The sequence below is a fragment of the Rhinolophus hipposideros genome (assembly GCF_964194185.1).
Source record: "Rhinolophus hipposideros genome assembly, chromosome: 11".
Taxonomy (NCBI): Eukaryota; Metazoa; Chordata; class Mammalia; order Chiroptera; family Rhinolophidae; genus Rhinolophus; species Rhinolophus hipposideros.
Genome location: NC_138057.1, coordinates 82,764,850 through 82,791,733, shown reverse-complemented (window position 1 = coordinate 82,791,733; position 26,884 = coordinate 82,764,850). Strand labels below are relative to the sequence as shown.

Here is a 26,884-nt window from a genome sequence, read left to right as displayed (position 1 = left end):
CGTGCTCTGAGCACAGACCTCTCCATCCCACACCTGCCTCCCCTCCCCCATGCTCTGAGCCCAGCACCCAGCCTCTGTCTCAGGGCGCTGCTCTCCTGCTGCTTTCCCAGAACTCCTGCCATCAATGTCCCGTGTCAGCGGTGACCTCAGGCCTGTCAGAGTTCAACTGGGGTTGAACTCCGCCCCCACCACAAGTCCACTCCCCCTGGTACCCTAGGTTCAGGAGATGGTCTGGGGCTGCTCCCACTGGGCCCCCTCCTCCCTGCAGGTCCATACCTACACGTGGCCCCTCCCCTCCAGGAAGCTGGACAATCTCCACGTGCTGAGTCTTCTCTCCCGTCAGCCCCCCTCACCCCTTCACCTACTCTCTCTTGGTGAGTTCCTGGTCCCGCTGCCATGGGCTGCTGTCCTGTCAGGCTCCTGCCACCCCCGATGCAGCTGTCACTGCACCTCAGAGCTGGGGCAGCACCCGGGCCAGTGCAAGAGAACCTGAGCCCAGCAAACATGCAGTCTTCCAGAAGCTCCCAGGGACCCAGCCCTCCCAGTTAAGCCCTGACTTCCCTGCCCCGCGCCCCACCCTGGCAAGACCTGGCCCACCCAGGCACCAGGAGCTGGCGGGCAGCACCATGGCAGGTGGGCATGTGCCTGCGCCCCCATCCTTGCAGGCCGGCCCCTCCTCCCTGCTGTGGCCTCCTCAGGAAGGCAGTGGTCCTCCATGACCCTTGGTTTCCTCTTCTGGAAAATGCTTGCTCTGAGGATTACGAGAGGGCCCTGTCATCCTCTGGCGGAGCTGGCCCCATGCCTGCATCATCAGCAGAGTGGACCCTGCCCAGCCCCCACCCAGGCCAGTACTCAGAGCTGCTGGGCTCTCCCACCAGCCTCTTCCCTCTGTCACAGGCCATGCCCACTGTCTCAGTCTGGAGAACCCTGGGCCAGGCCCAGTGGAGGGGGTGCACCTGAGGGACCCCCAAGAAGCATCGGGTCCCCACCTGTGCCTGTGTTGAGGAGCAGGGCCGGTGGTGCCGTGGCCCATCGAGGGCAGGGGAGTGCAGGGGAAGTTGGCAGTCTTGCAGACCCGAGCCCTGGCTGTCGCGTCTAGCCAGGTGGCCCTGTGCAGGGACTGCCCCTTGCTGCCATCAGCTTCCTGGGTGTAAAGTTGGGCTAATCATGCCCCTTCCTGCACGCCGGGGGTCACTTGGTGCCTGTGTGGGCTTGCAGAGGAGCAGCGACAGAGCACTTGTCAAGCCTGCCAATCAGCTGTTGCTCGTTGGCTGGAGGCAGGTGGCCCAGTCCTCGTGCCCAGGCATCTCAGGTGCGGCCATCACCCCACCCGGCATGCGCTGGCACCACAACGCCCTGTGCTTTCTCGGGCACTGAGGGGGGCCAGGGCCAGTGAGAGTGTGGGCTCCTGCCGCCGGCCTGGGGGCTCAGAGGGGCACGGGTGTGTGTGCATGGGCGTACCGTACCCTCTTCCCTCGGACCCTGCCTGGAGCCTCCCTGCTTGCTTGTGCCACCTCTTGGTCCAGGAGTCCAGGCCCCCTGTCCATCAGCTCATCTTCCACATTGACCTGTCTGCTCCGTGTCTGTCTCCAGGCTTCATGTGGAAGATTTCAGCCTGGACTCCTCTCTGTCTCAGTAAGTGCTCTGCAGGGGGGGGACACACAAGTGTCCTTGCACCTCAGCGGACCCTGGGAGGAGGGCAACTCAGGCTGTGCTAGCTCTGAGGGAGAGTCCAGTCTCCCGGTACCACCAGCCCTGCAGCCTGAGGGCAGGGGCGGGGTGTGGTGGCCAGCAACCCCCTGCAGATTGCTGGGCCTGGGGGGTGGGTGAGGTTGGGGACAGGATGGTGGGTGGTCCCCCGGGGTGGAGCGCAGGAGTAGGAAACGGGCTGTCCAGAGGCCCCCTACAGTGGTGGCCAGAGGGTAGGATTGAGGAGCCCCACCTGGTGCCTACATGAGGCCAGGCAGGCAGATGACGCTTCAGCCCACCTGGGCTGCCTACGCAGGTCCAGGCCCTCAGGTGCCTTTCCTGGCTTCAGTTAAGATTTAGGCAGAGGTTGGTCTTCAGGCGGGGCCCAGAGCCCCCTCGGAGCACCCAGGTCCCAGTGCATTCCCTGAAGAGAGCCCCACCTGCTCAGGTCCACGGCCTTCCGTGTGGTCACCAAGTGGGGCCTGATTAGTGGTTTCATGATTAAGATTGCCGTCAGCAGCCACGTTCCCTGCCCTCTCGGTGATGCCAGCCCGTGACTCCGGGGCTGGGCCACACACTGGACTTCGGTCTCCTGGCCATGTCTCCCAGGTGCGGTGAGATGAAAGGCGCCTCTACCACTGGCAGGGCCCCCCAGCTTCACCCCGGGCTCCCCAGGAATGGGTCAGGCCTGTGGGAGGGAGTGGACGGTCTGCAGCTGCCCGAGGGCAAGGCTATGGGTCCTGCTGTCCCAGAGTTGCCATGGAGCAGACGTTCCTGGGCCCTTGGAGGCCCAAGGAGGCTCGCCCTGGCCCCTGGCCCCTGGCCCCTGGCCCCTGGCCCAGCGGGGAGGTGCCAGAACGAGGACCCGCTGGGACTTGTGTGCTGTGGTCGCCGTGCGGCTGCCTATGGGGGGGAGGGTCTCAGGCCAGGTCATCTGTTGTTTTGAGAAGTCGCTGCCCACCCTCCCTTTCCTCAGTTTCCCAGGCTGCTCTGTCCCCACAGGTACTGAGGAGGTTGACCAACAAGGACGGAGGTGGGGGTGAGGGTGTCTGTGGTGGTGGGCTAGCCTGGAACAGCAGGTGGCCCCAAGAGCTAGCCTGTGACGGGGCCAAGAGCTAGAGGACAGCCTTGCACCCCCTTCCAGCCACCCTTTGAGGTGGATCCAGACCCCTGATGAGCGTCTGGGGACATGGGGAGAGGAGGGATGTCCCCAGCAGGGGTCTCTGCTGACGCCCCCACCAGCCTTCCATAAGGCTCCCATAAGGGGTGGGGGGGGACACCTGTCTGTTCTCGCCTGGGCCCCTGGGCTGCTCACAGGCTCTGCCAGGTCTCAGAATAGCCGGCTGCAGCTTGGTGCCAGACCTGGGTCCCTTTGCCGCTGGCTCTGCGGGCTGGTGAGTGGAGCCCCAGGTGCCTGCCAGAGTCACCAGCAGCAGCGACACACTGAGGGAGGGAGGCAGGCTGACCCTGGCCCCATGTGAGTGCACGGCTGTCGTGGCCTGGAGCGTGGGCCTGCCCCCGCCGTGTGCCCGGTGCCTGGCCCTGTGCTTACAGCTTCTTGGCACAGGCCATCTATGCCAGAGCCGCCTGCCAGGAGTCCCTGAACAGCCTGCCGGTCAGCCTGCGGGGCAGCAAGGAGAGCTGCGCCCCTGGCCTCCACCCAGCCCCCTCGGCACTGGGTGGCCACCCTTGCCTGGCAGGTCCCATCCTGGCGGGGGGTGTGCTCATAAGGGGGCCTCCTCAGGTCCACCGGTGTGGGCAGGACCCCGGGCACAGGCAGGCAGCAGGCCTGGGCTGCACCCAGGGCCGGGGCCACTAGAACACAAGCTTAATTTCTCCATCGTCACAGCACCCCCTGCCCGGCACCCTACAGCATCCAGGACAGGCGGTCCCTGTCACTGCCTGGTCCCCAGGTGAGAGGCTGAGGCTCAGACAGCCGCAGGGGGCTGAGGGGCAGGCCCATGTGTGGCCTCTGACTGCCAGGCCAGACCATCCGTGGTGAGCCCTGGGGGCTGCCGGTCTGGGCAGTGTCCAAGGGGCTCTGCATCAGCTGGGTCTGCCCAGCACCCACCAGACTGGGCCAAATTATGCCCATCGCCTTACATGTGCTTCAGGGCAAAAGGCGAGTTAGTAATTAACGTTTTGTGGTGGTGCTGCAAGGAGCGGACGGCCACGGCTCATGAAAAATTAAAAGTGAAGAGACTTTTGAGCATCCTGGCCCTGCAGGCTGGACCTCATGGGCCCAGGTCTGCACCCGGAGAGTGCCTCTCTCTGCAGGAGGACAGTGCCTCTGAGGCCGAGGGGGGCTAGGCAGATGGGGTCCACACCCACCTGGGCGAGGGGCCAATGGCCAGCCAGCACTCACCCCATGGAGGGGTGACTCCGGGTTCCAGTTCTGGGGCATGGGGAGGCGCCAAGGGGTCTGGAAGTGAGGGCCAGTTGGAAGGGGGGTTGAGATTGGGCTTGGGGTCCCTGGGGAAGGAGCTGGGAGGGTCCCTGGCAGAGGAAGCAGGAGGAGCCAGCACTGGGGGCTTCCTGGCCTTTGCCTCAGTTTCCCAGCTCTGGGCTCAGTGGGGAGGAGGGGTGATGGCATAGGAGGGAGGGCCAAGTGGGGCCAGATAAGGGCTCTGTGTGGGGCATGCCTGAGTATAGGGGCAGAGTGGGGAGACCCCTCCACTGAGGCTTGGCTGTGACAGGGCAGGAGAGTGTTGGGGAGGGTGTGTTTCTGAGCTGGGTGTCCTGGGGCCCGTGTGTCCCTTGGGGACACCATGGGTTCCACTGTGGGGCATCTGCCCCCCCGAGCTGACCAAATGTGGCCCAGGTCCAGCCTGGCTTGTCTGAGCCCCACCTTCATTTGACCAACTCCTCTGAGACCTGCTGGGGTGTCCCCTGACCCAGCTCCAGGTGGTGCCTACAGAGGGTGGGATTTAGGGGTTCAGAGGTGAGCTGGGAGGGTAGGGAAAAGCAGTCTGTGCTGGGGTGCAGTGGGAGTGCTGGGTGCACTGCCCTTGGCTCTGGGTTGGGACCCTGCTGGTCTGTGGGAGGTGTGTCCTGCGGCCCCGGCCCCAGGAGCCCAGGGTGTGGCCGGGTGACCCACCTGCCCCAAGACCTGAGCGTGGGGAAGGCCCACATCCCCAGGTCCTCCAGGGCTCTTCTTGAGCCCCGTGACCAGCAGAGGCCCCAGTGGCTCCGGCCGGGCCTCCAGGATTGCTTGGGCAGAACTGCTCAGCCCCTCTGCCTCCTGTGGCACGGTCGTGGCATGGAACTGTGGGTGAGCAGGCGCTGTGCTCCCTGGACGGGCTTGTCCCACCCCACACCATCCCCAGGGAGGTGTCATGTGGGCTGCTTCCACATGACATCTGGGGAAGGGGAGGCACAGGGCATGGCCTTTCCAACCCAAAGCCTTGCCCCAAACCCTTGGGTTGCTGGTGCCTCTGTGTCATCATGGGGGAGTCCAGCTTATAGCAACGCCATGGCTGGCCTTTTGGAATTCCTAAGACTGTCCTGCCAATGGGGACAGACACAGCCTGTGACAGAGGGCCCAAGAGGCCATGCGTGTGGGGTGGCCGTGCCAGCTTAGAGCAAGGCAGGCCCAGCACCCCGAGCATGGGCCACTTGGAGCGTGTGTCCCCTGCGTCCATAGGGAAACAGTGCGAGATCACCATGCCTACCTGCTCCATCCATCCTGCCTGCTGTCAGCACTGGGGTCTTCATCCCCGTGGAGTGACGAGCTCCTGCCTAGCCAGCGTGCCAGCACAGCCGTGATGTCTGGGCAGCTGCTCATTGTCCCCAGGCCCACATTACCCAGGAGACCAGATGGCCCTCTGCACTCTGCCCTCTCCACATTACCCAGGAGACCAGATGGCCCTCTGCACTCTGCCCTCTCCACCTGACATGCTCCTGCTGAGACCACTGGGGTCTGTCCCCAGGACACTGGGAGCCTGGCAGGGCCTCAGGGTGTCTGGGGATTGGCCAGGGGTGCAGGTGGCCCATCTGCCCAACCATCCTGCAGGTGCAGTGAGCCTCCGGGCATAGCCACCAGGGCCATCATACAGAGCAACTCGCCGTCGGCTTCTAGAACATTCTGTGTAGAGGATGTGACGTGTTTTGAGCCCCATGCCAAGGGCCACACAGGGCACATTTAATCCTGGTGGTGGCTGTGACAACTGAGGCTGGGGGGCCCCTGAGTGTTCACCTTGGAGGGGCCTGGAGGGCCCTGGGCGCTGAGAAGGGAGCAGCAGCTGGCAACCAGGTGTGCTCAGCGGCTTTGGAAGGTCCAGAAGGCAGATCTGCCGGCGGCACCTGGGGACCCTCCTGGTCCCAGGTGGACTCTACTGTCATCCATCCCCCTCTGTCCTCTTGGCTCCTGCAGCATAGGACAAGCCAGTCTGCTTGGGGCTTTTGGGTTTGTCTCCCGGCCACCCGCCAGCCCCCACACCCCTCTCCTGTCCCCAGGGTCCAGGTGGAGTTCTATGTCAACGAGAATACCTTCAAGGAGAGGCTCAAGCTGTTCTTCATCAAAAACCAGAGATCCAGTGAGTGGGGCCTGTGGGGCAGGCTTGTGAGGGGAGCGAGGAGCCTGTGGGTGGGGCCTGTGCGGGAGCTGATGGCACCAAACTGTGGGCAGGGCCCCCAGCTCCGCTTCACAGCTTCACTCCACCTTCCACTTATCTGGAGGTGGGGCCCTGCCCCCTGCTGGAAAGCGGTTGGGCCGTGGCCGTCAGGGGCACCCGCCTAGCCTCCTCCCCCTGCGGCCCTCACCCTGAGGGATACCCCAGCCCTCCCCCTGCAGGCTCCGTCCAACTGCAGGAGCTTGGCCACTCAGCCCCGTCCTGGGTGCAGGATGGGGTGCAGGTCATGCCCCTGGTCCTAGCCCACGGGTGTGCTCCCCAGATCCCCCCCCATCCTGCCCCAAGGAGGGAGCGGCATGGGAATCCTCTGCTGCCACCCACCCCCGGGGCTGGCCCCAAAGCACGCCCTGGGATGCGGCACCCCCCACCATCCTTTGGGGGCTCCCAGTGTGGAGGGAGGAGCTGTTGGCCGAGACCCGTGGGACGCAGCCCAGCAGCCCTGACGCGCCCCTCTCCTGCAGGCCTGAGGATCCGGCTGTTCAACTTCTCCCTGAAGCTGCTTACCTGCCTGCTCTACATAGTCCGTGTGCTGCTGGATGACCCGGCCCTGGGGATCGGGTGGTGGGTGACCTGGGGCTGCGCATTGCAGAGGCCGACGGGGTGGGCTTGAAGCTCTGTGCCCAATACCCGGCCAGAGTCCTTCCTTCCCCAACGTGACCCCTGTCCCAGTGTCCATCCCCCAGGGAGCCAAGGCTAGATGCTGCCCCAAGGGGCCTGCTGGCCAGCAGGCTCAGCGCCGGGAGAAGGGTGCCCCTGTCCGTGGCCCACGGCTGTGTTTGCAGCTGCTCTGGGCCCTGGAGAGCCTGGGATGCCAACCCCCACCCCGTGGTGCTCAGGAGGGTCTCAGCCAGTGGCCCTGGGCCCCTTCAGCTCTGCAGGCAGGGGCTGCGAGGCCCCTTGGACTGGCCGAATGCGAGCTGGGGAGGGTCTCTGCCCCTTCCTGGTTCCCCCTGGGCCCCCAGGGGTCCGCTCCCTTAGCCTCCCCTTCACTTGCATGGAGCATGTGCTGCCGTGACTTCTAGGGAAAGGCAGTCAGAATAAGCTGCCTGCCACCTTCAGGCTGGAGGCGGCTCCCGGGCCCACAAGGATGGCCCGGCTGCGTCACCTTCCTGCTGTGATGGCTGCTGCTGAGATGACCATGCCCCTTGCGTTCGGATCGTGTGGGCCGAACAGTTTCTTCCATGGAGACTGGTGTGATCCCCTCGGTGCCCCTTTCTCTTGGTGGCGGTCCCAGGGGACGCCAGGCGGGGTCCTCACAGGGCTGGGCTTGTCTTGAATGAGGTCTTTGAAGGTCACCTCCCATCTGCTCTGCTCATCTGGACTCCCTGATATTTGGACGTGGGATTCTGGGACAATCCTGCGCATTTCTTGTCCTCTCTCCGACTTTGCCCCTTTTGCTCTTTCTGGGGGATTTCCTTAGCTTTACCTCCAGCTCTTCAGTTGAGTTGCTACTTCCCGGGATCCTTGTCTGTAGGTGTCAGTCTTTGCGACAGACCGCACTGCCTTCCCGTGGCACCCTTTCCTCTTCAGCCCTGCCCCTCCCGAACTCTCCTGAGTGCACTTCCTCATGCACACCCTTGGCCTGCCCACTGACGGTGGCCACTCAGATGCCGACAGCCTGCATGCAGTCAGGGCATGGGGCCTGGTTGTCGCTGGCGTCTGGGTGGGCCGGTCACTTCTCTGGCTGGCTCCTCAGAGTGGAATCTTCCTACCTGTTCCCTTGAGGGTGAGGCAGGGCCACCTGGCTCCTGGGGGGCAGAGCCGGGAAGGAGGCCAAGCCTGGAGGCTTGCGGTGCCAGCTTGCACGTGACCCCCATGCATGGGGGGCCTGGCGTCCCCAGGCCAGACTCTCACCCTCTGCTAAGAACAAACCTGTCTTCATCCCGGTGTGGGAGGGCAGATCCCACTGTGGTGGTTTGAGAAGGAAAACTGGGGGCTCCAGCTGATTCCCACACCACTTTTGATGGGTTCACCTTACCTTCCCTTACTCCCAGAGGCACAGGGCATCAGGTTCCCCATCCCCATGGGGACCAGGTCTGTGGTGGTCATTGCTCAGTGCCTGGCACATGGATGGGTGGGAGGTGAATAGATGGGTGAGAGGGCTGGTGGAAGTATATAGAATGGGTGGATGGATGATGGATGGTGGAGGATGGATGGTGGAGGATGGATGGGAGGACGATCATCCACTTCTGTGGGCATTGAGTTTGGACAGCCACAGTAAGGCTCAGGGGGGCTGAATCCATTGAGAAAAGGGGTAGGGAGCTGCCTGTCACCATGGGCTCTGTGGGAGTGAGGTCCCCTTGGTCCGGACTCTGGAATTGGTTAAGATTTGGGGCAGAACTAGCATGTCTGCCATGCCCATCGCCTTCCCAACAGCCAGGCGTCCAGGGGCTTGTTCTCAGGAGTCACTTAGGGATGGGCCTCCGGGCGTCAGCACCTGGGGTGGGAGCGGCTTCTCTCCGCGTCTCGCGGACATTGTCCGGCCTTGTTTGTGGCACCTCCGGCCATGCGTAGCTCCTCCCCAGCAGCTTGCCATCAGACCAGGAGGAACCCCAGCCGCCGCCTGGGCACACCGCTCACATCGCCGAGGGGCGGGGCCTCCTCACCCTGCTTGCCCACCTGTTAGAGACCCTCCCTGGGGGCTGCAGGGTTGGGGCAGGCTGCCTCCTCACCCAAGTGTTTGAGCACAGACGCACGTCTGAGATGCGGGGTGTTGGCCCTGGGTGGTGGAGAGGGTGACCCCATACTCCCCACAGCAGCCCTGGAAAGGGGCCGTGCTGGGAGGGGCTGTGGCCGGGCCAGCTCTGTCTCTCCACAGCTGGGGCTGCCCGAAGCAGAAGTACACCTTCAATGAGTCGTCCTCGGAGATCAATTGGTGAGTTCACGGCCAGCTCTGCGTGGAGGCCCAGGGCTGGGGTGGATGGACGGAGGTTCACACTGCCCGACCCAATGTGACAGGGGCTCAGCCTATGCCCGTGAGACCCTGGGTTCCCTGAGGACATGTCCAGCTGACCCCAGGCCAGCAAGTGGGGAGCAGCACTGGGGACATCCCTGCAGGGAACCCTGAGGGCTCTGGAAGCAATGTAAGAACAGGGGTGTCACCACAAGCCGGCCCAGCACCACCTCTGTGATGCACAGGAGAGAAGGGTGGGCCTGCCTGTGAATAAAGGTGCCCCAGTCGAGCATTGGGCAGTGATCCCCAGGGATGCCTGGTTCCGAGGTTAGGATGTGTCCCCGGGGCTTGGCCACGACCCTGTGGGGCGCGTCTCCCTTCCAGCCTCCAACACCCAGATGTAGGGACTGCCCCCTCTCGGTGCTCGTCCTGCCCCTCCCTCAGCCCCCAGGGGCCTTGTCAGCAGCCCTGGTCCTGCTTTTTACAACAACCAGCGTTGGTGCAGAGGCTGCGTCTTGGCAGGGACACCCCTCCCCATGTCACTTCAGTTCACAATAGCCCTGCCAGGGAAACAGGTCAGGAAAACGAGAGGGTCACTTGTTAGCACCTCTGCTCAGTGACACGTGTAGGAGCCTTGTCCCCAGGGGCTGGGGAGAGAAAGGGAGGCCACCTGGGCCATTGGGACTTGGCCTGCAGCCCTGGCCTCGCAGGCAGCTCCCTGGAGACCTGCCAGGGCAGCCCTGCTCAGCCTCCTTTCCCGGGGAGCCTCGTCCTTCCTGAGTTGGCACCCCCTCCAAGGGCAAGCCTGGTGCCCTCAGTCCAGCCTGAGGGGCTGCGAGGGGTCAGCAGAGGCCCGGGGGGCTGGAGGATGCCTGCCCAGGCTCACTGCCCTGTCCCCCCAGGGCACCCATCCTGTGGGTGGAGAGGAAGATGACTCTGTGGGCGATTCAGGTGAGTGGGGAGGGAAGGCGTGGCTCTCGGGTGGGCCCAGCCCTCCCCCAGCCGCCCTAAGGCTCCTGCCGTCCTCCCAGGTCATCGTGGCCATAATAAGCTTCCTGGAGACCATGCTTCTCATCTACCTCAGCTACAAAGTGAGTGCCCCCACCCCGCCCGGCCCCTCCCCAGCGCCGCCCCATTTCCTGACCGGTGGTTGGTTTGTCTCTCTCCCTGCCTCACCCCGTGTGCCTCCTCCCCACCCCCTCCTGGCTCCCAGGGCAACATCTGGGAGCAGATCTTCCGTGTGTCCTTCGTCCTGGAGATGATCAACACGCTTCCCTTCATCATCACGGTGGGTGACCTGCTGGCCGAGGAAGGGGCCGCCAGGACCCCCAGCCCCTGACCCATGTCCCCCGCAGATATTCTGGGCGCCTCTGAGGAATCTCTTCATCCCCGTGTTTCTGAACTGCTGGCTGGCCAAGCATGCGCTGGAGAACATGATCGTAAGCTGGGGTGTCCCACCTCCTCTCTGCCTGGCCCGCCAGGACCCCAGTGGGGCCTCTTGCCACACCCCTGGCCTGGCGGCCAGCTGGCCACTTCCTTCAGTGCCCCAGGAGGCCCGGTGACAATTGGAAACATGTTATCTCTGTCCCTATGAAGAGACGCACCCAGAGCTTTCCCTGACCCTGGGAAGAAAGTGGCTGGGGGAGGGTACACCAGGACCACATGGCCTGGGGCCACGGCAGACCCCTGCTGAGTGTCTAAGCAAGGTCCCTTTCACAGAAATGCCAGCAGGCAGCATGAGGGCTGTTTTGTCCCCAGTAGCCAGCCCCTCCAAGCCCAGGCCCCTTGGATCTCCCCACATCTAACTAGAGAGCGAGGTACAGCACTCAGCCCTCGCTCCCCACCCCCATGGCGGCACAGCTGGCGCCCTTCTCCTCGCACTATGCACATGGACATTGGGCACACGCCGGTCGTGGGCGGGGCCCCGGGCTGCAGGGCCCCGGGCTGTGGCGGTGACGTGCCGTGTCCCACAGAACGACTTCCATCGGGCCATCCTGCGGACACAGTCGGCCATGTTCAACCAAGTCCTGATCCTCTTCTGCACCTTGCTGTGCCTGCTCTTCACGGGGTGAGTGCCACTGCCCAGGGACAGCCCACACACTGGCCGGAGGTCAGCCAGGGCAGCACCAGCCCCTGTGACCCAGGGGCCAGGAAGGCCTCAGGGTGGCGGACGGTGCCCCAGCTGGCAGCGAGGACTGGAAGGCAGCTCGCAGTCCCTGGCCCCTGGCCCCTGGGCCCTGGGCCCTGGCCGGGTGAGGACCCTTTGGCTCGAGGTCCAACTGAGAGCAAGGTCTGGGAGCAGCCAGAATGAAAGGTGGGGCACGTGGCACCCCACATCTGCCAGTGCTGCCCCCGAGGCCCAGCCTGGTCCTGGTGAGGCTGGTCACCACCTGCTGTCCCCCAGCAGGGACACAGGGCAGGTTTCCCGCCTCCCCTTCCCCACTCCTGCCAACACACACACGGACCTCAGCAGAGCTGGGTGGGGCGTCCGTAGGGTGGTTTAGCCCATTCCCGCCCCCCCAGCAAGCCCACCCGTCTGCGCAGGGGTGGGGTGGGGTGAGGGAAGGTTCCTGAGTACTACTGCCGCTACCCCATGCTGTGTGCGGTGGGCCCCCAGGCCCTGTGGTCAGCACCTCCTAGTCTGGGGTGGGGGACAGGGACTACGGGCCGGGCATGGGCAGGACTGTCCAGCTCTGTGCCACCCAGGGGCTGAGTGTCTCACATCGTTTGACCTTCTGGGTGAGGACGAGGCCTTGAAAGGCGAGGTGGCCTGTGGGGTGGGACCCACAGCCTGGGGGGCCACACCTCCGCCACTGACCCCCAGGTCCTCACTCAACCCTTACAGCTCTATCCACACTCCCAGGGAACTTTCCAGGGGCCTCAAAAGAGCCACCAGGCAGGAAAGGGTGGTCTGGGGGGAAGCCCTACCTACTGGGTGTGCTGGCTCTGGCGGGAAGCACTGGCCAAACTGGTCAGTGACAGGGCCCCCAGGCTCAGCCTGTGCCTCTGGGTGAGCCGGTGACGTATCCCTGAGTCTTTGCGTGATGAGGTCTCAGGGGGAGGCAGAGCTTCACTCCGGGAGCTCAGAGGGGGCCAAGGCCCCACCCGCTGTCCCCTGACCGCTCGGACTTGCAGGACCTGTGGCATCCAGCACCTGGAGCGAGCGGGCGAGAACCTGTCCCTCCTGACGTCCTTCTACTTCTGCATCGTCACTTTCTCCACCGTGGGCTACGGCGACGTGACGCCCAAGATCTGGCCGTCCCAGCTGCTGGTGGTCATCATGATCTGCGTGGCGCTGGTGGTGCTCCCCCTGCAGGTGAGCCCTGCCCCCATTCCAGCCAGCAGGGGGCAGCCCTGAGGGGCAAAGCCAGAGGCGGGCACAACAGGGAGCTCCAGGAAGGGGCAGCGAGGCCGAGACTGGTGGGGCCTGGGGCCGGGAGAGGGAGGGCTGGCCCCACTTCCCATGGGCCCTACTATGGGCTACTGGGGGGTCTGGTAACTAGCAAGGCCCATGGCCGTCAGTGCAGTGAGCGGGGGGTGGTGGCACTCTCTCGATGGGGAGACGTGGGTCTCTGCATGCTATGTGCAAGGTGTGGAGCAGGAGGGGCTGACAGCGTCTCCTGTGGGCGAGGCATCAGGAACCCTCAGCCTGTGCAGCAGTTGCTGATAGGACCATGAGGGGACACCTGCCACTGTCCCCAGCTGCTTCCTTGTCACCTGTCACCAAGGCCAATCTGCTGGCTGAGCTGTGGTGGGGGCAAGACCCTAGCCCAGCCATCATCAGTGGTCAGCTATGACAACTGGAGGCCTGGAGAGGGGGCCAGCTGGCTCCAGGCACTCACTGCTGGGGACACTTCCTGCCCTGCCCCCATTAGTCTGGAAACACTGAGCGTCTGCTCAGGGATAGAAGGGGGTGGTCCCAATAGTCTTCATTCTTCCATGGGACTATAGTTGTCAGTTTACACCCTTGGAGAAGAGTAGAGATGAAATGCCAACTTGGAAATGTCCCTCCTGGAAGGTAGTAGGGAGGACAGATGACAGCATCCTCCCGGCTCAGGCCTGTGTGGCCTCATACGTCAGTGTGGTGGCTTCCTGCAGTGGCCATAACACAGCACCACAAACCGTGGGAGTTTAAAGCAACAGAAACGTCCTCTCCTGGTTCTGGAGGCCAGATCTGACATGAAGGTGGGCAGGGCTGGTTCTTCCTAGAGGCTCTCAGGAGAGTCTGCTCCAGGCCTTTCCAGCTTCTGGTGCTGCCGGCCCGCTGTGGCTTGTGGCCACATGGCTCCATCGTCACTCCATGGCTTGTTACTGTGTCTCTCGCCGTGTCCTATCCTCTCCTTATAAGGACACCCGCCGTTGGGGTTAGGGCTCACCCTGATCCTCCCAGACCTCATCTTAACCAGTTACATCTGCAAAGACCTACTTCCAAGTAAAGTCACATTTGGAGGATCGAGTGGACATGAATTTTAGGGATCACTGTGGAACCCTCTCCAGGTAGATCATGTAGGTCATCACAGCCCTGGGACACAGGCACGCCATGTCATTTTACAGATGACGGAACTGAGGCTCAGAGCCGCACACCTGTGGTAGGTGAGGCTTCAGCTCAGGGTGTCTCCCATCAGTCCCACCCTGCACAGGTCTCGGGGCCCCTCTCGGCTGTGGAGCCAATCCTGGGCTCCAAGTCCATGGTGTCTTGTCACCAGAACCGAGCAGGCGTTCAATAAACTCAACAAGGTGATCCATTTCAAGGGACACATCACATTGCCCAGTGCAGGTGACCAGACTGGGCGCTGCTGCTGTGCCTCATGAATGTGTGAGATAAATGAGTGACCTCAGTGCTGCACACAGAGAAGGCTGGGACTCTCACCGTTTCAGGTTCCCTCCCACAGACGTGGGGTCAGAGAGACTGTGGAGCGAGGCCTCTGACAGTCCAGCACCCTGCACAGCTCCACCGAGCCCTGCTGTTTCACCCCCACGCCCACTTTTTACATTTTCCTGATTTAAAATGGCTCCCAGCACCAGCAGCTGACATCCAGGAAGCATAGGCCAGGTAGATGGTGTCCCCAGACCTGCAGCCTCGAACTGTCCACAGTCTGACATGAGCTGGTAACTGCGGAGCTGGACGTGTTTCTTCACACCAGGGGCTGGATTCTTAATTCTGTGGCTGAGACTTTCCTAACACACTTTCACGTTTCTCCAAAATGGGTCTCAGGTGCTGGTGAAGACCCAAAGGTCTCATCATTTCCTGGCTGTCCAGAGTGCAGACTTTGGCATGCACTAATGGTCGCTTGGCCTCCTGGGGCTGGAAGCTGGATGTGCTGTGTCTCTGGCTAGCCTGTGCACCAACTGTGATGTCCACTCATCCCTGTGCCTTTGCGTGGCCCCCACATGAGCTGCGCTGAGCACACCCTCAGTCTGAGACGTGGTCAGCACATGGCTCCGTCTTTGCCCTGCTCAGGCCCCTGCCCAGCCGCCCTCCTTCCCTCACCCCCTGCATGTACTGCCAGCTGCCAGCCCCACTCTGTGCATTCTGCTCCCACGAGGGAAAGGGCCCTCCCTGACATCACCGTCACCCCACGGCTGGACCCCAGGTGCCTTGCTCGGGGCCCTTGCAGCCCCTCGGGCCGGGCCCCTGGCACTCACCTGCTGTCACCCCCTGTCACCTGCAGTTTGAGGAGCTTGTCTACCTGTGGATGGAGCGGCAGAAGTCTGGGGGGAATTATAGCCGCCACCGGGCCCAGACAGAGAGGCATGTGGTCCTGTGCGTCAGCTCCCTCAAGATTGACCTGCTCATGGACTTTCTGAACGAGTTCTACGCCCACCCCCGGCTCCAGGTGAGGCCCTGCCCACAGCCCCAGCCCCCCAGGAGGGCCCTGAGCTCCCAGGTAGTCTCCCACACCGCCTTCCTCCCCTCGGATCTGCCATCACAGGGAGGGCTGGGGCCCAGGGGCAGCGGGTATGAAAACAGGAAGGCAGGGCGGGCAGGGGCAGGCAGCTTGCACAGGCGCTGACCCCATCCCCCCACCTGCAGGACTATTACGTGGTCATCCTGTGCCCCACCGAGATGGACATCCAGGTCCGCAGGGTCCTTCAGATCCCCCTGTGGTCCCAGCGGGTCATTTACCTCCAGGGCTCTGCGCTCAAGGACCAGGACCTCATGCGAGCCAAGTGAGCCCTGGCAAAGAGCTTCCGGGCAAGCCACCCGCGAGGCTGGCTTCCCAGAATTCCTCCTCCCCCCGTGCCCGGCATCTGGGGGATGGACATTCTTCACCAGGTCCTAGGGAAGCTCAGCATGGAAGGGGTGGGGCGGTCACTGCTGCGTCGGGTGGGAAGACCTGCTTGTGGGTGCGTTTCTTTTAAAGACAAGCTGACAAAACTTGAGGAAAGAAGACTGAGTTCTTAAGTGGAACTTCCCAGAATGTGCCCGCACACATCTGGGACATCCCAGGAGCCCCCCACCCTCATCAAAACTTTATTCCAGGAGCCTGACGTGGTGAAGTATGGGTTGTACAGAGGCCCAGGGGTTGCCCGGGTCCTCTCACCTGCCCACCTCCTGAGCCCTGGGCCCCACCGTCTCACCCGTAAAACGGGGGACAGGAATCAAGTCCCCTGCCTTGGAGGTGGTGGTGGCCAGGAGATGCACCCCTCTGGTGATCCCTGCCCAGCTCCAGGCCTGAGGGGTGGGGAGACGCAGTGGCCACTGGGGGTTAGGGTTTCAGGGTGATGTGCTGGGAGGGGCCGGGCATGAGTGCACAGCAGCTCTCAGGTCACACGTCCCCAGACCTTGGACCGTCTGTCTCAGGAGGGGACAGGCTGGCAGGAGGGTTTCAGCATCTCTGGCACCAAGTACTCCCTTTCTTTCGATGCCCCAGCCCCGTCCTGGGTTAATGGGCCCCCACGGAGGTCAGGTTTGTTAGCACGGAGGGGTCTCAATGGGCCCCTCCCCGCCAGCCTCTGCCCACAGCCAACAGCCAAGACTGGCTGTGGATGGGCCCAGGCGGTGCTCAGCCCTGTGCTTTGCAGGATGGACAACGGGGAAGCCTGCTTCATCCTCAGCAGCCGCAATGAGGTGGACCGCACAGCGGCGGTGAGGCCACAGGCCCCCCCCCCAACCCCGCGGACGCCCCAGCCCCGCAGACGCCCCCCGCAGAGACCCCCCTTCCCCGCAGGACCCCCGGCCCCACAGAGCCCTGGCCTCACAGACCCACCCGCCCTGCAGAACCCCCCCATCCCACAGAGCCCCAGCCCCGCAGAGGGCACGTGCTGCTGGCACTGACCACGCCCCTTCCCCCCTCCCCAGGACCACCAGACCATCCTGCGCGCCTGGGCTGTGAAGGACTTCGCCCCCAACTGTCCCCTCTATGTCCAGATCCTCAAGCCTGAGAACAAGTTTCACGTCAAGTTCGCAGGTACATACACTTGGGGTCCATATGGGCACACAGGTGAGTGTGCACCTCCCAGGGCTGGGGTGGGGGCAGCTGGAGTACCGTGGGCCTGGGAGCGTGCAGAGCCGCTGCCAGGGGACAGTCTTCACCAAGGGCGGGTGGAGGGGGCCTCCCGCGGGTCCAGCTGCTGGAGGTGCCGGTCCTGCACCTGGGGGCCCCGTCAGTGAGGGCAGGAGCCAAGGTAAGGAGGACAGGTGCACCTGATGGGCGCGCCCAAGCTGGGGACCTGGGCGAACAGGTGAGCGGGAGTTTGATGAGCAGAGGGGGCCCTGGGGGCGGGGTCTGCCGTGGGGCGGCGTGGAGACCTGACAGGTGGCCCTGAGCGCCCCGCCCACAGATCACGTGGTGTGTGAGGAGGAGTGCAAGTACGCCATGCTGGCCCTGAACTGCGTGTGCCCGGCCACGTCCACGCTCATCACTCTGCTGGTGCACACGTCCCGCGGCCAGTGAGTGCCTGCCCGCCCTGCCCCATGCGGGGAGGCCTGACGGGGAGGGCGAGCAGCGGGCAAAGGTCCTGCCCAGGGAGGTGGGCAACCCCCGGGAAATGGCCTGGATGCCTTGGGGGGGGTCACTGATGTGGACCCGGCGGAGGACACCGGCCCACTCAGGAAGCAGCAGGTGTGGGGGGCTCTGAGCAGACAAATGGGGGACAGGTCAGGGGCTGCTGGAAATTGCAGGCAGGGCCCACCTACAGCAAGGGCCATGGCCCCGGCGGGAGAGCTGGATCTTGGGCCGGGCACGGGCTGGGGGGGCTTGGTCTGGGGGACAAGGTGTGTGTGGTTCTCAGCACCTGGGTGGGGGTCCCGGGCATAGCCTGGGGCAGAGGAGGGTCGCTGTCTTCTGTTCGGGGGGACCAGGCTGCGGGCCCTGCTGCGGCCCTCAGCTCCTCGTGTGTGGCCCTGGGGTAGGCACCAGGCGGGGAGGCCAGCCTTGACCCCAAAACATTGTGGCGCCCCCTAAGAATAAGACCCTAGTGTTCACAGCTTTTTAAAACTGGCCAAGTGAGCCCTCAGGTCACCCTTGAGGCTTAGCCAGACATGGAGGGGCCAGGGGTCAGGGTCAAGCTGGCCAGAAGCTGGGGCGGGGACAGCCCGCTGAGGTGACGCCCCGCCTGCCCAGGGAAGGCCAGGAGTCGCCGGAGCAGTGGCAGCGCATGTATGGGCGCTGCTCGGGCAACGAGGTGTACCACGTGCGCATGGGCGACAGCAAGTTCTTCCGCGAGTACCAGGGCAAGAGCTTCACCTACGCCGCGTTCCACGCCCACAAGAAGTACGTGCAGGCGGGTGGGTGGGGCCTGGGGTTGCCCACCCCCCACCCGGTCCGGTCAGGGCCGGGCCCCTGGGTTGGACATCAGAGGCCACATTTGGCCCTTCTGCCCACGCAGCGTGGCCTCCCCTTTCTGACCTCGGGTCTTCAGGTCGTGTGAAAGGGGGCTCCCCCATGAGAGGAGAGCTCAGCCCAGGGCCTCAGCCCAAATGGGGCCCCTGGAGCTGGCCGCCACGGAGCCGAGGCAGGTGGCTTTGGGCCTGCGGGGCCCCTGAGTGGCCCCATCCTGCTGCCCCCCACCAGGTACGGCGTGTGCCTCATCGGGCTGAAGCGGGAGGAGAATAAGAGCATCCTGCTGAACCCAGGGCCGCGGCACACGCTGGCGGCCTCCGACACCTGCTTTTACATAAACATCACGAAGGAGGAGAACTCCGCCTTCATCTTCAAGCAGGAGGAGAAGCAGCGGCGGGGCCTCGTGGGGCCTGGTGGGGGCCAGGGCCCCTCCCGCCTGCCCGTGCACAGCATCATCGCCTCCGTGGGTGAGGCCCAAGGTCCTGGGCACAGACACGTGACTCGGCCCCAGTGGGAGGTGCAGGAGACCTCAGCCAAGACCCAGTTGTTCCGTCCTTGGGGCTCAGTGTGTACATCTGTCCAGTGGGGGCACCCCTGCCATCTGCGGGGACTTTGCATTGCTGGCCAAGTGCCTGCCCCGGCTGAGGCCACCCTGTGTCAGGACCATTGGTCCCAGTATACTGAGGGGGAAATTGAGGTTTGGAAAGGTGCCAGATGCCCCTAGGGCAGTTCAGCTGAACATGACTCTGGGTCTTGGGAGCTGGCTGTGTCCACCTCCCCAGGAATCCGCCACTCCACGGTGAGCCAGGGGGAGAGGCTGCCAGCCAAGTAGCCACTCTGTTCCAGGGACTGTTGCCATGGACTTCCAGCATACGGAGTGCCCGCCGGCACAAGGCGGCCAGGCCGGCAAGCTGGCATTGCCCACGGAGAACGGCTCAGGCAGCCGGCGGCCCAGCATCGCGCCCGTCCTGGAGCTGGCCGACAGCTCAGCCCTGCTGCCCTGCGACCTTCTGAATGACCAGTCAGAAGACGAGATGACACCGTCAGATGACGAGGGGCTGTCAGTGGTGGAGTGAGTGTTGCCTGGGGGGGCAGAGCTTTTGACGGGGGGGGGGAGGGAGGAAATGGGCTGCTGAGTGGAGACATAGGGGTCAGAAGTGTCCCAGTGAGTGCAAGTCACCCAGGAAGAGGCAGGCCAACGGTGGTGGCACTGGGCTCCCACGGGTGTCGGTCCTGGGTCATGCCCCTGCTCTCAACTGTGGCTTCTAAACAGCCTCGCGGGGTACCTTGTTTGGCAAATGGAATGTTCTGGACCCCTGACACGCAGACACCACAGCCCACTCAGTGGGGTGGCTGTCCTCAGCATGGTCTGCAGAGGTCACAAATAGGGGAGCTCTGGGTGACATATTCTCCAGGCCTGGAGGACACTGGCCCATCCTGAGCTGTCATCTGCCCCGAGTTTGGGGCCAGGTCCTGCTGTCACTCCTGCTGTCCTGTCTGTCTTCAGCAACTCTCGGCCACGTGCCTCGGGTGGGACAGGCAGGCAGTGCTCTGACAATGGCCATGGCCGGCTGCCGCCTGGACTTCCCAGTCCCTCCAAGCTGGGCCGTCACCCTGGCCACTCTGCTTCCGGCCTTTGCCTCTGGGATGAAGTAAACGTGCTATAAAACTAGAGCAGCTGTGGGGACCAGCTCTGAGATCCGGGGGGCCAGCCCGAGCAGCTGGTCACTGTGGCAGGTGGCGGGCTGCCGCTGAGGGGGTGTCTCATAAGCCAGCTGCAGGAGAGTAGAAAGCCAGCCGTCTCCCCTCTGCTTGGGCCAGTGTCCTGGCAGGGTGGTTGCCTGCCACCCCCAGGGGTGTGTGCTGGGTGCTGGACGGAGGGTGGCAGCCTGCTGACACCAGCCTGGTCCCGGGGAGTGAGTAGAGAAGGGGCTGAGGGCCAGTGTCCACCTGTCACCTGGGGTGCTGGGGGCATCAGGGAGGGGTTGACCAGGCTGTCAAGCAGGGATGGGTCCATGGGGTCTGGCACCCCATGTGGCCACCCAGCACGGCCTGCAGGGAACACTTGGGCTAGGGGCGAGGACAGGGAGGAGCTGGCTGCCCAAGGCTGGGGGTAGAGTGCTGAGCCCACCGTGTCCATCTTCCACCCCAGGTATGTGAAGGGCTACCCCCCCAACTCACCCTACATCGGCAGCTCCCCCACCCTGTGCCACCTTCTGCCCGTGAAAGCTCCCTTCTGCTGCCTCCGGCTGGACAAGGTAGGTGTCCTCTCGGCCTCACTCTGCGTGACTCTGCACTTTGTCATAATTGCAAGGACAAGGAAATCCTTGGCCCTTCCCTGGCTCATGCCCTTTTGCTCATCTCCTCTCTTGTTCTCCCTGGATGCCTGTTTCCCCTTAAGAGACATGTTTTTTCCAAAACCCTGGGAGTGGGCTGGAGCCCCTGCAGCAACTGTTTCCTGAAAGCAAGGACATGCCTGTTATAGACATAGCTCACCAAACTCGAGACACGAGTGTCTGATCCACGGACCATTCTCAAAATGTGCAGTTGTCACAATAGCCCTGATTGTCCTTTATGGCGACACTGTCCCAGCCACACTCAGCATTTAGCTGTCTTGTCTCTCTCAGTCTGGAACTTTCCTCGCCCTCCCTTGGCTCTTTTGGTCTTAGCATTTTTGAGAGCACAGGTGGGTTTGCAGATGTTTTCTTGTGAGAAGACTCAGCTTGTGCGTCAGGCTCCGCCCCCCAGCTGATGTGTGTCCTTCTGGTGGTATCCGTGGTGACACTGTCTTCGACCACGTGGTACCGGTGGCTCGGCCAGGGTCCTCCAGTGTGAAAACACTCTGGTTTTGCCTTTGCAGTTAGTAGGTCACTGAGGGGACAGGTGTGGGGGTTGGGTAAATAGCTGCTCTTCCCGCACTTCCACCAGTGTGAGGCGTCAGTCTGTGGTATGATCCCGCGTCCTTGCTGCTGTGCGAAGCCTTCCCCTGCCAAGCGAGTGTGTTCTCCCTCATTTACGTGAGCCACTGTGAGCTCCCAGGTTCTTGTCTTATTTGGGGGTTATAATCATTGCTCGTTGTTCTAACGTCCTCATCCATCACATGTCAGTATTCTGACCTTCGGACTTTCCTGGTTTTGCTGGTGGGGGCCCTCTAGCCTGGCTTCCGGGTCCTAACGACAGGTCCTGTCACCCTTTGAACACTTCCATACTTCCCAGCCCATCGTGTTCCTGCCCACCATGTACTTGCCCTGCTCCAGTCCTGGACCCACCCACTTCTTCACGGAGCCGACTCCTTCCAGTGGGAAATGATGCTTAGAAACCACGACCGGGCACTTGGGGTGCTCAGTGCTGCTGGGGTGCCACTCCATCTGGGCGTCTCGGTGGTGCACACATGCAGACACACCACATGTGTTTTATTTCTGCATCTGCCGAGACCATGTGTTCCCAGACACCTCCTTCCCTCCCTGATGTGACTTCCCCGTGGAGCAGCCACATGCGAGCGCAGACGGGTTGGGTGGTATGTGAGGCTCCCAAGGGGCTCATGCAGGCTGTAAAGGATGGGGGTTGGGGCGTCTGGCTTTGCCGCAGCGGCCAGCGTGGGTTCCGGCACCTTGTCTGCAGGGCTGCAAGCACAACAGCTATGAAGACGCCAAGGCCTATGGGTTTAAGAATAAGCTGATTATCGTGTCGGCTGAGACGGCGGGGAACGGGCTGTACAACTTCATCGTGCCGCTGCGGGCTTACTACAGGGCCCGCAAGGAGCTGAACCCCATCGTGCTGCTGCTCGACAACAAGTGAGGCCCTGCCGGGCGGGGGCCTCCCTGGTCTTTCCCACCGAAAGCACCCGCCTGTCTCCCCACCAGCTCTGGCTCCCGTGCCCTCTGGCCCTGGGTGGTGCTCCATCATCCTCTTTCATGGTTTCTCGTGTCCCCGTTGCCCCCCCACAACTGTGAGCCCCCAGAGGCCCCCCAGAGGCCTAGCAGCCCAGAGCCCATAGTCCAGTCTTGGCTGTCTGGCCTGGGCAAGTCCCACCCCCTAGGGCCTCAGTTTCCCCTGGGGTAAAAGTAAGAACAGCCTGAATGGCCTCTAAAGGCCCCCAGGCCTGAGATCTGCAGTCCTGGGGACCCCTGCTCTGTCCCGCCCTACTCACCCAGGGCAGGGGGTGGGCAGCAGGGCAGGACGGACACCTCCAGGAACTGCTGTCCCCACAGGCCTGACCACCACTTCCTGGAGGCCATCTGCTGCTTCCCTATGGTCTATTACATGGAAGGCTCCGTGGACAAGTAAGGCCCGGCCACCCGCCCCCCACTGCCCAGAGCAGGCCAGCACCTGCCCACTTGTTAGCAGAAGTTAACGGTCCACCCCCCAGGGAGTGGGGGCGGGCCTCAGGTGGGGGCAGGCAGGCACACCCCAGCGGGGCTCCTGGACCCCTGGCCCCTGGCTGCCCCTCCAGCCTGGACAGCCTGCTGCAGTGTGGCATCATCTACGCCGACAACCTGGTGGTGGTGGACAAGGAGAGCACCATGAGCGCAGAGGAGGACTACATGGCCGACGCCAAGACCATTGTCAACGTGCAGACCATGTTCCGGTGAGGGCGGCGGGCCACACCCAGGGCAGGGCAGGGCAGGGACCTGTCATCCCCACCGCCCCCACCAGCGCTACCACCCCACCCGGTGACCACTTTGCCCTGACCCGCCCCGCCCTCCGGCACCACCTTGACCCGCCCCCGTGGCTGCACCACTTTGGCCCCGCCCCCGTGACCCCCACCTTGACCTCCCTAGCCACCCCACCTTGACCCCGCCCCGTGACCCCCACCTTGACCCCCCTGGCCGCCCCACCTTGACCCCGCCCCCGTGACCGCTTCACCTTGACCCCGCCCCCATAACACCCACCTTGGCCCCGCCCCCGTGACCTCCCCACCCCACGCCCGCCCGCAGGCTCTTCCCCAGCCTCAGCATCACCACGGAGCTCACCCACCCTTCCAACATGCGGTTCATGCAGTTCCGCGCCAAGGACAGCTACTCGTTGGCTCTGTCCAAACTGGAAAAGGTGAGCCTCCTGCACCTGCCGAAGCCTGGAGGGAGTGGGAGAGGCCCACGGGAGGCCTGGCACTGCCCTCCTCCCACAGGGGCTTCAGAGATGGAACTCAGCTTCCCTGTGAGGCTCTCGACTGTGTAGCCCCAGCCCGGGGGCCATGGCTGGGGGCGGACATCGCTCCCCCAACCAGGTCCTGGCCTGGGAGCCTGTCGTGTCAATGACACGAACACAGGTGACACCGTGACTGCTTCCTTCTGCCCAGCCCCCACATCCAATCCTGAAATGTGTCCCTTCTGTCAGCTGCCCAGCAGGTGCATGTGGTCACTGCCAGTACAGACAAGGGACTGGAATCGGAGGGAAGCACTTCCTTAGGTCACAGAGCAGAGCAGGGCTCCGTGAGGGCATCAGCTGGGGAGGGCTGTGAGCCCAGGGGCACGGGGACCCACCAGGGCCATGGGGTCAGGCCACCGCGGACACAGGTACCAACCAGGGACAGGGAGATTGGCCACCAGGGACACAGGCTCCAGCCCTGGTGGTGTCACCCTGGCATATTCACTGACCCCGACCCCTCCCCAGGCCCCTGCTCAGGCCAGTGGCAGCACCGCCTTCCACAGGAAGGTTCACGGCTGGGTGGTGGGGTGAGGGCAGCGCTCAGGTTGCCCAGACTGAGACCAGGGAACAGCGAGTTACCAGAGGGCCCCAGCGGCCGCCGTGGACAGGAGCAGCCACCATTCCCCGCGAACCTGCGCTCCCCAAGCCAGGCTGAAGTTCTTATCAGGGAGTGGCCGCCACCTGCAGGGCTGACCCACACCACACGGGTGACCCTGGTGCTGGGCCTGGCCATCAGCACCAGACTGAAGGGACAAGCACTGGAGTGTCATCCACCCTGCACTGGCGTGGACCACAGAAGTGGGTCCACCCAGCCACGACCAGTATGCCCAGGGGACCCTGGAGCTCCGCTGCTGCCAGAGGGGTGGCCGGAAACCGAGAAGGCGTTCCCCAGGCCTGCGGAGCAGACGGAGGAGCCCCTGCCTGGAGGCGGCCACCTGACCTCAGCTCAGGGTCAGCACCTGCCTGCCACCCAGAGCTGCCCTGCAGCCCGCCGGGGCCACCATACACTGGGAGCTGGAACTGTGGGAAGTCGGGTTTTGTGTCCACATGCTGGGGTGCTTCCGGAACTGGGGAGGAGTTTCAGGATGTGGAAGGTCCAGTTAGACCTGAGCACGACAGGTGACCACCTTGGAATCGGGTTCCAGGCTGATGTCCTGGCGGGGTCCTCCCTCCCTGGGTGCCTCAAGCAGACCAAGCTGCTTGCAGGCCTCGCGCCCACCTGTTCTGGGAGGTGGGCTGAAAGTGGGTCTGCTTGGCACACACGGCACCCACGCTCCAGTCCCCGGTCCTTCCTGGACAGGCAGCAGGCCGTCGGCACACATGACTGCAGACGCAGCCTCAGGAAACAGCGCTGGCCCTTCCGAAGTCCCCATGGGACTGAGGCCCTGGAGCTGGGGGGCTGAGGAGAGAGAGGGCCAGCAGAGCCACGGGACAATACCCACTCTCGGGAGATGGTCGGAGTTGACACCTGGCCACCGTGGGCAAGTACTCGGCCCGCGTAGGAGGCCGCTGGAGCCCTTGTCTTCTCACACGCTGTCCAGACTTGGCCTGGGCTCCCCTAAAGGTCTCTGCCACCTTAAGCACGACCCAGCTCCCGACGTTTTAGACAGATGGCCCAACGAATGGTGACAGTTTCCCACAGGAACAGCTGGGAACATTTCTTTAAAGCACCGTCGTTTGTTGTTATCAAGTGTGCATGTTTGTTATAAACGTGTGTTCTACTTCAAGTATGAAGAAGAAAAGAAACCAAAGGCCACACAGGTCACGGCGACTTCCCAGGCAGAGAGGACGCTGCAGGAGGATGGGAGCAAGGCGGGGGGTGCTGTGTTCCCCTGGGCAGGTTTCACCGTAGAAACGGCAGCAGCACTGGACATTTCTGGCCTTGAGGTTAACGTGCTTTTTGAGAGATTTGGGTTGCAGACTAGAGTGGCTCCCTGGAGGTCGTGCTCGGGAAGATCTCCAAAAGCCAGACGTGAGAGCAAGGGGCTGTTCTCCCCGTTCCCGCACCCAAGGCCCCTCAGTGACCTCATTGTTCTGACACTCACCATTCTGACAGTGGCTGCCCGTCATGTCCAGTCCCATCTTGCTTCCTGCTCTGCGTGAGGCTCCTGGGCCCCAGGATCACAGGAAGGGCTCGTCCACACGCATTCCTGCGTCTCGCTGTCATTTGTACCCTGATGCTCTGGTCGTAGCTCTCAGGTCCCCCAGGACCGGCCTGGGAATCTGCAGGATGAAAAGGTGGCCTTGTGCAAAAGGCAGGAGTTCTGATGGCTCTTACATCTCTGGGCCTGGCCTGGGTCTTCCCACCTGTCCGTACCATTCTGAGTGAGGACATGACATCCTAACGATTTTGGGAAGTTCATCTGTCACTCTCATCACGTGCTGTGCCAGTTCTAAATGCCACATGTGTCTGGCTGGGGAATCCACACGGTCACATGGTTCTCATGTTCCTCAGTCACACGCATCTCATTCTTGCTGAAAGGAACAGCGACAAGTGCCCTAGACTCACTCACTGTCAGTTCCCCGCCCCACCACATCTGCCAGCAACACCCTGGACGTCCTGCCAAGTACGGAGGGACCAGAAGGAAATGGTCGTGTCCTTTGCAGTGAGCGTTGTGCCTTGCAGGAGGCAGCGAGAGTCAGAAAGGTGGTAAGCGGCTCCCTGGCCTCTGTTTCGCACCTTCTTTCCGAGTTGGAAGCGAGACGTGGTTCCAGTGGGAGTTGCACCCTCTGGGGCTGTCACAGCCCGCTCCTCAGTCAGGGACGTGCCTTGTGCTGTGGTGATAATGTCCCCGAAGATGTCCTCGTCCTAATTGCCAAGGCCTGTATGGAATATGGTGTGTGGCAAAAGGGACTTTGCAGCTGGGGTTGCATCAAAGACCTTGAGATGGGAGATGGCCCTGGGTCCCCAGTCAGGCCCCGCGCAGTCACTGGGGTCCTTTGGGAGCCAGGAAGGTGCAGGAAGGGCCCTGAGCCAAGAAAATGATCGGCTTCTAGAAACTAAAAATGGTGAAGGAGAGGATTGTCTGCTAGGGCCACCAGAGGGTGTGGGCCCCATGACACCTGGACTCCAGGCCCGGAAAGCCCGTTGGCCTGTGGACTGCCAGAATGTGAGAGAATAAACTTGTGATGTCTCAGGGATTTGTCCTAGCAGCCACAGGACACGTGCTGTGGGTCCCCCACTTCTGTGCTCATGGACCACCGGGTATAAACGGCACACGTGGTTCTCTGGGCTCTGTCACACACACTCTGTTGTGCCATCATCCTTCACTTATGAAACACAACTTCCAGGATGACGTCACCAAGATGATTAAGACTTGGGGTAGCAACAGCAAGCAGTAACCCAAGCATGGGGCCCTGTGTGACTGCCCTGTCCCTCGTCCCCCGGGCCCCACTTCTCTCTCCTCAGGGCCTCAAATCCTTTCTCCCGAGTAGGGTTTCCGGGCGGGAATTCCTGCCCATTCTCAGGAATTTTTCTCTTTCACATTCCCGAATCCTGAGATACACTGTTTTCTGTTCTCCACAATGAATCGTTTCCACAAAGTGACGGCCGATACTACCAACCACCTGGGTTCAAGGAGCCGGTTTCCCCAATTTCCCGACCAACTTTTCTTGGGATTTGGGAAAAGCGAAAAAAATTCCCGAGAACGGGCGAGAATTCCCGCCAGGAAACACTACTTACTCCCCAGCTCGGGCCCCAGTGTGACCAGTGGGGACGCAGCCGGGCACTCGCTTGG

At 62.9% G+C, this 26,884-nt stretch overlaps 1 protein-coding gene across 7 annotated transcripts in view; it reads left to right on the top strand.

Annotated features, from left to right (window-relative positions):
• KCNT1 (potassium sodium-activated channel subfamily T member 1) overlaps positions 1-26,884 on the top strand; it is a gene marked incomplete at its 5' end in the record, with an annotated part of 68,169 nt that overhangs the window by 30,655 nt on the left and 10,630 nt on the right. For 6 of the 7 annotated variants that reach the window (XR_013994533.1, XM_081067523.1, XM_081067522.1 and 3 more), the window contains 22 exons: positions 6,145-6,224; positions 6,782-6,881; positions 9,139-9,195; positions 10,116-10,164; positions 10,245-10,304; positions 10,427-10,501; positions 10,569-10,652; positions 11,187-11,281; positions 12,349-12,529; positions 14,886-15,050; positions 15,248-15,384; positions 16,240-16,303; positions 16,517-16,625; positions 16,999-17,107; positions 17,781-17,930; positions 18,231-18,466; positions 18,846-19,071; positions 20,152-20,257; positions 21,621-21,793; positions 22,211-22,282; positions 22,453-22,587; positions 22,937-23,048. Coding sequence is in view for 6 of the 7 variants with exons in the window: in XM_081067523.1 (XP_080923649.1) it covers positions 6,145-6,224; positions 6,782-6,881; positions 9,139-9,195; positions 10,116-10,164; positions 10,245-10,304; positions 10,427-10,501; positions 10,569-10,652; positions 11,187-11,281; positions 12,349-12,529; positions 14,886-15,050; positions 15,248-15,384; positions 16,240-16,303; positions 16,517-16,625; positions 16,999-17,107; positions 17,781-17,930; positions 18,231-18,466; positions 18,846-19,071; positions 20,152-20,257; positions 21,621-21,793; positions 22,211-22,282; positions 22,453-22,587; positions 22,937-23,048 (2,575 nt within the window). Of the gene's footprint in view, positions 1-1,593; positions 1,636-6,144; positions 6,225-6,781; positions 6,882-9,138; positions 9,196-10,115; positions 10,165-10,244; positions 10,305-10,426; positions 10,502-10,568; positions 10,653-11,186; positions 11,282-12,348; positions 12,530-14,885; positions 15,051-15,247; positions 15,385-16,239; positions 16,304-16,516; positions 16,626-16,998; positions 17,108-17,780; positions 17,931-18,230; positions 18,467-18,845; positions 19,072-20,151; positions 20,258-21,620; positions 21,794-22,210; positions 22,283-22,452; positions 22,588-22,936; positions 23,049-26,884 lie in introns of all 7 variants that reach the window. The other variant, XM_081067526.1, reaches the window with a different exon arrangement.